We start from the raw sequence: 8,242 nt of genomic DNA, 5'->3' as shown, positions 1-8,242 counted from the left end.
CACAGTGACCACCCACCCATACCTACGAGAAACTACCAATCCTACCGTTACCATCCCTCCCTCCCTCCATCCCTCCCCCAACCACAACCCCCAACCACAACCCCCAACACTGACCTCCGCCATGGCATTCAGTCGCGCGAGCTCACTCCCCTGCAGGAGCCTCGTGCCCTGGAAGTCCGGCTGCAGGGACTTCGTCAGGCCGTCCAGATCCATCTTGGCTTGGCCGCTTTGCAGGAGGAGGACCAACTCCATGTCCTCGTGCACCAGCCGGAGTTCGTGGCTGCACTCGGCGACGGTGGCCTCCAGCTGCTCAGGGAGGGGGGGGGGTGAAGGGAGAGGGAGGGGAAAGGGGGAGATGGGGGGGTGAAGGGGGGGAAGGAATAAAGGGAGAGGGAGGGGGAAGGGGAGATGGGGGGGTGAAGGGGGGAGGAGGGGATAAAGGGAGAGGGGGAAGGGGAGATGGCGATAAAGGGAGAGGGAGGGGAAAGGGGGAGAGGAAGGGGAGGGAGAGGAAGGGGAAGGGAGGGGGAGAGGAAGGGGGAAGGGAGGGGGAGAGGAGGACAGGATAGAGGAAAGAACAGGAGGAGAGGAAGGGAAAGAAAGGGGGAAGGACAGAGGAAGAGAAATAAAGGAAGTAGGAAAGGAATAAAGAAAGGGGAAAGGGAGGGGAAAAATAGGGTGAGGAGAGGAAGGAAAGAAAAAAAAACGAGGGAGAAAAAAGGACGAAGGAAAGACGGAAATGAAGAACAAAAAATCGAGGGAGGAAAGAAAGGAGAGGGGAAGGAAAAAAAAAAGACCCAAAAAAGAGGGGACGAGAGAAACGAAAAGAGAAAGCTAATAACAAGAGTAGTGATGCCAATACCCACTTGTAAAATCACACACGCAACGCAGATACGCACTACACTGCCGTCGCGTTATTGCAAATTCGACCTCATTCGCGCCATTAAAATCTCCGTCAGCGCCCCCTTCGTCCCGCGCTAGAGCCACCTGCTTCCCGATCCTCACCTGAGCCAACTCCTGCCGGAGGGCGTTGCGCTGGGCGTCCAGGGCGTGCAGGTGGGCGGTGGCCGTCGCCCTCTTGGTGGTGGCCTCGTCCGCTTCCTCGAGGAGGTCCTGGCGGCGGCGGCGGTAGCGGAGGAACTGCCGCCACGTCCGCGCTCCCCCGGCGAGGCCCTCGGGCATCTGGTCCTCTCCAGATCTGCGGCAGGAGGAAGGGGGGGGGGGCATCAGGAAGGGGGTCTCTCATTCGTTTTCGATTTTTCTTTTTAGTCTTTTTCTGTCTCTCTGTCTATCTCAGTCTTTCTCTCACTCACTCACTCACTCCCTCACTCTCTCTCTCTCTCTCACTCACTTTCTCTTTCTCTCCCCCCCTCTCACTCTCCCCCCTCCCCCCTCTCTCTCTCCCCTCTCTCACTCTCCCCCCCCCCCCCCCCTCTCTCTCTCTCCAGATACACCCAAGACACCATTTCCGCTTCAACAAGGCACTCTTCTCTGAGTCATTACCTGAGCTCGTCGGTGTGCGAGGCGCCGCTGGCTGGTCTTGACGGCCGCGTGCTCCCTCGCCGCCCACTCGCCCCGCTCTGTCGGGAGAGGGGAAAGGGGAGGGGAAAGGGGAGGGGAAAGGGGGAGGGGAAAGGAACAGAGAGGAGAGAAAAAAGGAGAAAGGAGGAGGCAGAGACAGAGGAAGGAGAGGAGATGGAGCAGAGAGAGAGGGAGGAAGGGGGAGCGAGAGAGAGGGAGAGAGAGAGGGAGAGAGAAAGGACAGGGGAAAGGAGAAGAGAGGAGACAGGGACAGAGAAAGAAGAGGAAAGGAGGAAGCAAGGAGAGAGAAAAAAGAGGAGACGAATCAGAGAGAGAAAAAAAAAGAAAAGGGAAAAAGAGACAGGGACAGAGAAAGGAGAGGGAAAGGGAGAGGGGAGAAAGTCAGGGTCAGTATGAAGAGAGGGGAGGAAGCAGGGACAGAAAAAGGAAGTGAAATGAAAGGAAGGAGGAATTGGAGAGAGATATGAGGAAGAGGGAGGAGAGAATATAGGAAAAGAGGAATTGAGAGAAGAAAGAATGAGGGGAGAGAGAGGGGAGAAGGTAGGGAAGAGTATTAAACGAATTAGAGATGCACACACGAAGATAAATGAATAAAAAAAGAATAACATTTGTACGATCTCTTATCATCATTAATAAAAAAAAATAACACTTTTTCCTATGGAAATATAACTCTGATCTTCACACCCTTCCATCCATTCCCCTTCCCCTCCCTGCCCCCCTCCCCCCTCCTTTCCTCCCCTCTCTCCTTTCCTCCCTTCCCCTCCCCTCCCCTACCCCTCCCTCTTCCCTTACCCCTCCCCCTCCCCTTCCCCTTCTCCCCCCCCTTACCTCAGACGGTGCAGGGGACACACCCGAGGGGCTAAGAGGACCCCCTCCGGTAGGACTGAGAGGGGGCGCTGCCGAGGGCGTCTCCCCCCCGCCATGGTGCCCCCTGGCGCTCGGGAGGTCGAGGTACCTTGAGCTTGGTAAGGTACGCTTGCTGAAGGGGTGGGTGGGGGGGAGGGAGGGGGGAAGGAATTAATGGCTAAATCAGGAACACGATTGATGTTAAGATTAAAAGAGTTCGATATAAGAAGAGTAAGGTTTATATTAGAGTTAAGGTAATGATTAAGAGTTAGATTATGAGCAATATTATTTTTAAGAGTAAGAGGCATATTAGGATAAGATATATAATAGAATTAAAGCGAAGATTTACATTAATATTTAAAAAAAACTTAGATTAGTGAGCAATATAGATTTCAAAATAATCCGATTTTAATTTAATTTAATTAAGGGAAAATTAACATCAAAATTAAGAATTCGATTAGGAGCAATATAAATTCATATCGGGAGTAAGATTTACGTGAATATCAGAATTAAGAGGAAGATAAAGATTAAGATTAACGGCAAGAATAAAAATGAGTTTATGAGATAGTTTGAAAAGATGATTAAAGTAAGTCTATATTAAGTTCAAGAGCAAATTGAACTAATAACAAGATTAAGTGCACGGCTAACAGTAGTAACACAAAGTTAGATCACAAATACTACAAAAAATTAGATTAGTTTAAATCTGATTAAGAGTTATACCAAGAGTAATTTTGAAATCACGAGTAAGATAGATTATGGTCAAAAGTAATATTAAGAGCAACATTGTATGAACGGCTGTAAGAGTACAATAAGTAACATTAACAATAAGTAACGTTAACATTAAGTAACATGAACAATAAATATCATTAACAATAAGTAACATTAACAATAAGTAACATTAACAATAAGTAACATTAACAATAAGTAACAATAACAATAAGTAACACTAACAAAGAGTAATGATAAACGAGGAAAGAGTAAGAGAAATAAACAAGAAATGAAGTGGACAGATCCGCACGTGTGAAAGGCGACTGAGGGATTATTTGAAATGACACCTGTTGTCTTTGGCTTAACACCTGCTGGCGGGGGGGGGGGGGGGGAAAAAATGACACCTGTTGTCTTTGGTTTAACACCTGCTGGCGGGGGGGAGGGGGGGCTAAAAGACCCCTGTTGTTTTTTGGCTTAACACCTGCTGGGCGGGGGGGGGGGGCGGCTAAAATGACCCCTGTTGTCTTTGGCTTAACACCTGCTGGCGGGGGGGGGGGGGGCTAAAATGGACACCTTTTGGTCTTTGGCTTAACACCTGCTGGCGGGGGGGGGGGGGGGCTAAAATGACACCTGTTGTCTTTGGCTTAACACCTGCTGGCGGGGGGGGGGGGGCTAAAATGACACCTGTTGTCTTTGGCTTAAAAACATGCTGGGGGGGGGGGGGGGGGCGAAAATGACACCTTTTTCTTTGGCTTAACACCAGCTGGCGGGGGGGGGGGGGCTTAAAATGCACCTGTTGTCTTTGGCTTAAACCTGTGGCGGGGGGGGGGGCTAAAATGACACCGTTGTCTTTGGCTTAACACCTGTGGCGGCGGGGGGGGCTAAAATGACACCTGTTGTCTTTGGCTTAACACTGCTGGCGGGGGGGGGGGGGGGGCTTAAAATGACACCTGTTGTCTTGGCTTAACACCTGTGGCGGGGGGGGCGGCAAAAATGACACCTGTTGTCTTTGGCTTAACATCTGCTGGGGGGGGGGGGGGGGGCTAAAATGACACCTGTTGTCTTTGGCTTAACACCTGCTGGCGGGGGGGGGGGGGGGGGGGGCTAAAATGACACCTGTTGTCTTTGGATTAAAACACCTGCTGCGGGGGGGGGGGGGCTAAAAGGACACCTGTTGCCTTTGGCTTAACACCTGCTGGCGGGGGGGGGGGGCTAAAATGACACCTGTGTTTTGGCTTAACCCCCTGCTGGCGGGGGGGGGGGGGCTAAAATGACACCGTGTCTTGGCTTAACACTGCTGGCGGGGGGGGGGCTAAAATGACACCTGTTGTCTTTGGCTTAACACCTGCTGGCGGGGGGGGGGGGCTAAAAATGACACCTGTTGCCTTTGGTTAACACCTGTGGCGGGGGGGGGGGGGCTAAAATGACACCTGTTGTCTTTGGCTTTAACACCTGCTGGCGGGGGGGGGGGGGGCTAAAAGGACACCTGTTCTTGGCTTAAACACCTGCTGGCGGGGGGGGGGCGCTAAAATGACCCCTGTGTCTTTGGCTTAAAACCTGCTGGCGGGGGGGGGGCTTAAAATGACACCTGTTGTCTTTGGCTTAACACCTGTTGGCGGGGGGGGGGGCTAAAATGACACCTGTTGTCTTTGGCTTAACACCTGCTGGCGGGGGGGGGGGCTAAAATGACACCTGTTGTCTTTGGCTTAACACCTGCTGGCGGGGGGGGGGGGCTAAAATGACACCTGTTGTCTTTGGTTTAACACCTGTGGGGGGGGGGGGGGCTAAAATGACACCTGTTGTCTTTGGTTTTAACAACTGCTGGCGGGGGGGGGCTAAAATGACACCTGTTGTCTTTGGCTTAACACCTGCTGGCGGGGGGGGGGGGCTAAAAGGACACCTGTTGTCTTTGGCTTAACACCTGCTGGCGGGGGGGGGGGGGGGCTAAAATGACACCTGTTGTCTTTGGCTTAACACCTGCTGGCGGGGGGGGGCTAAAAGGACACCTGTTGCCTTTGGCTCAACACCTGTCGGAGAGGAATACAGCGGCTGAACATCTGTTTCGACTTCTGGAATATTATGTAGAATGTCATTATTAGGGAAGATTGTCTTGGCCGACATCTGTTCCTTTAACAGATGTCGATTCAAGTTTCTGCTTTCCCCCAACACCTGTTAACGGAAGAGGGAACAACGCCGAGGGATGCCAGGAACACCTGTTGACGGAGAATGGATGTGTGACACCTGTTAATGACGTTTTCCCCTTAACACCTGTTAAAGAAAAGAACAAGGAACAGGTATTATGAAAATGTTAGCCAGAACCGGATGCAGGGAAGTAGATGTTTAAACTGTTGAAACTTAATACTCTATAGAACAACACCTGTTTAAAAGGAAAATCTATACAGCTAACACCTGTTAATTAACAGAGAGTGGTTAAAAAAACACCTGCCACGGCAAACAAATGTTTTTAACAAAAACGTTTTCATGGAAAATTACATCCTAGACATCTATACAAAGGAATAATTTCTAGATATGCAGAAACCCACGCTAAAAGAGATGAGCAATAACCACCTGTTAAAATAACCGAAACAGCCTAAGCACCTGTCGAAACAGCGGAAACATCACAGGCTCCTGTTGATGGCTGTCGATGACCTGTTAAAATAACCGAAACACCTGTTAAATGGCTGTGGATTACCGGTTAAATTAACGGAAACGTCCTAAACACTTCACAGGCACCTGTTGATTGCTGTCGACGACCTGTTAAAATAACCGAAACATTTGAAACACCTGTTGAAACAGCGGAAACATCCCAGGCACCTGTTGATGGTTGTGGACGACCTGTTAAACTAACATAATCATCCCAATGACCTCTTGATGGAGGGTGACCTGTTAAGCGGAGCGGAAACACCTGTTTGAAACGTCCCTAAAACACCTGTTAAACGGCACCTGTTCAGTGAAGTGTAAACACCTGTCAAAACAATGAATTACATAATTTGCATTATGGGGAAAATCCGATCAAAACAAAGAAAACAAAACAAAAAAGGTAAATATCTAAACAGATCATCAAATTAACAAATCAACAAATAAAAAGAACAAAAAGTCTAATGATGTATAAATTATTAGAAATTAAACGAGGTTAGACGAGCAAGTAAATACATTCAGCGATTATGATGTTTATGACAAGCTTATTCATCATCAGAATCTAGCGAAAAATCATCCAATGCTGATTTCCAGGTAAGGTGACTATAGGCATTCTGGTTAATTAAACCATTTATCGCATACCTAATTGAATCGTGATTCTGAATATTAAAAGAATGAATATATCTTAATCAGTCAAAAAAATTAATGTACGAAACCTTGCGTGAATCTAATCAAATACTAAACAAATATGAGATGAGATTTTTAAGCAAGAATCCAATATACAGAAAGGATACCGTATCATATGGCAGCGCGCTTCTTTGCAATTGCACGCTGTCGCGTTTGTGCCTTGCCACATGCTTTTCTCCCGCTGACTCGGCTGTGGCGGGTACTGGCATCAGCTGGGGTTAAGGTCGGGTTACACCAAAAGCGGTTTAGTACACGTGTTCCTACGCGGACGTGGACTTGCCTCATCGCCCGCGTGGATATGGGAATATTTCCGATTTTTCTGATCTTTATACACGTACATGCGTGCGCGCACACACACACACACAATTATATATATATATATATATATATATATATATATATATATATATATATATATATAAGAGAGAGAGAGAGAGAGAGAGAGAGAGAGAGAGAGAGAGAGAGAGAGAGAGAAAGAAAGAGAAAGAGAAAGAGAAAGAGAAAGAGAAAGAGAAAGAAAGAGAAGAGAGAAGAGAGAGAGAAAGAAAAAGAGAAAGAGAAAGAAAGAGAAGAGAGAGAGAAGAGAGAGAAAGAAAGAAAAACAGATTTGTTATATATACACACATAAATTCAAATCGTTTCCGATGTAAACTCCCGAGCCCTCACTTGTAAAGCGCGAGAAGGTGGTTGTACTGGTCAATAGGAAGGTTAATGATGGTCCTGCGAAGGGCGGTCTCCTCCTCCTTCAGCTGGTCCTGCAGCCGCTCCTGCTTCGCCTTCGCCCGCGCCTCCTCCCGGCGGGTCGTCTCCTCCTCCTCCGCCATCTGCTCCTCGCGGCTCTCTGCCTGGAGGGACAGGGACAAGGGGGAACGAGATACGGGGGAGGCAGAGGTAGGTGTGTGTGAGAGAGATAGAGAGAGAGAGAGAGAGAGAGAGAGAGAGAGAGAGAGAGAGAGAGAGAGAGAGAGAGAGAGAGAGAGAGAGAGAGAGAGAGAGAGAGAAGAGAGAGAGAGAGAGAGAGAGAGATTGATAGAGAGACAGACAGGACAGAGAGCATGTGCGTGTCCGTAACATGCGCAGATGCATGCCTGTGTTCCTTAAATCATATATAAATGCACTACTTTTCCCACACTACTCCCGCCCCGACTAAGGAACACCGAGACATCACAACCAGCCTGCGCCCTCCGCCCTCAAACCCCGCCCTCCGCCCTCGCGCCCCCCTCCGCCATCCGGCCTCACGCCCCCTCCCGCTATCCGCCCTCACGCCCCCCCCTCGCCATCCGCCCTCACGCCCCCCCCCGCCCTCCGCCCTCAACCCTCCCCCCGCCCCCCGCCCTCACCTGCGAACGCTGCTCCTGAAGACTCGCCAACCGGGCCTCCAGCTCCTCCTGCCGGAACAGCCGCAACTGCAGGCGGGCGGCCACCAAGGCGTAGATGAGCAGCGCCTCGTCTGTCGCCACGCGGGAGTCCACCAGAGCTTTCACTTGGCTGTCGAACTCTTGCATCAGGCTCTGGCGGAGGGAGGGACCGGGGGAGGGGAAGGGGAGAGGGGAGGAGAGAGAGAGAGAGAGAGAAAGGGGAGGAAGGGAGAAGGGGAGGATGAGAGAGAAAGGGGGGAAGGGAGGGGAAGGGAGAGACGGAGGGGGGGGCATATAGGGACAGGGAAGAGGAAGGTAGAAAAGAGAAAGGAAGAATGATGATGAGAGGGAGGAAGAAAAATAATTAAAATGGGTAAAGAAAAATAATTAAAAGACGCTATAATTAAAGATAAAAACGAAGAAAATCAGGCCTTCCAGCAGTTACACTGTCGTCATTATAAAAC

General features: G+C 49.8%; 2 protein-coding genes across 2 annotated transcripts in view; both read right to left on the bottom strand.

The window, feature by feature from the left end:
- LOC119578390 (myosin-4-like) overlaps window positions 1-1,206 on the bottom strand; it is a 4,367-nt gene extending 3,161 nt beyond the window's left edge. The window contains exons 1-2 of the mRNA XM_037925980.1: window positions 1,006-1,206; window positions 115-306 (exon numbers count right to left, since the gene is read on the bottom strand). Coding sequence (XP_037781908.1) covers window positions 115-306; window positions 1,006-1,182 — 369 coding nt within the window. The 5' untranslated portion in view covers window positions 1,183-1,206. The remainder of the gene's footprint in view (window positions 1-114; window positions 307-1,005) is intronic.
- Window positions 1,207-1,499: 293 nt separating this feature from the next.
- On the bottom strand, window positions 1,500-7,925 carry LOC119578389 (translation initiation factor IF-2-like). The gene is made up of 4 exons (XM_037925979.1): window positions 7,761-7,925; window positions 7,087-7,265; window positions 2,371-2,521; window positions 1,500-1,580 (listed from the first exon to the last, which is right to left on the bottom strand). Exons 1-4 carry the CDS (start codon window positions 7,923-7,925, stop codon window positions 1,500-1,502), a joined length of 576 nt encoding a protein of 191 aa, XP_037781907.1.
- Between the last annotated feature and the right edge of the window lie 317 nt (window positions 7,926-8,242).

This window comes from Penaeus monodon, chromosome 11, assembly GCF_015228065.2.
Source record: "Penaeus monodon isolate SGIC_2016 chromosome 11, NSTDA_Pmon_1, whole genome shotgun sequence".
In the NCBI taxonomy this organism is placed as follows: Eukaryota; Metazoa; Arthropoda; class Malacostraca; order Decapoda; family Penaeidae; genus Penaeus; species Penaeus monodon.
This window is presented reverse-complemented; position numbering and strand designations above follow the sequence as displayed.

What these genes read in the sequence shown, in the direction of transcription:
- LOC119578389 (XM_037925979.1), bottom strand. Translation starts at nt 7,925, where the DNA reads ATGCAAGAGTTCGACAGCCAAGTGAAAGCTCTGGTGGACTCCCGCGTG. An exon ending in CACCTTCTCGCGCTTTACAA is followed by an intron (nt 2,522 to 7,086) that starts GTGAGGGCTCGG and finishes CCACCCCTTCAG; the next exon opens with CAAGCGTACCTTACCAAGCT. An exon ending in TGTCCCCTGCACCGTCTGAG is followed by an intron (nt 1,581 to 2,370) that starts GTAAGGGGGGGG and finishes CTCTCCCGACAG; the next exon opens with AGCGGGGCGAGTGGGCGGCG.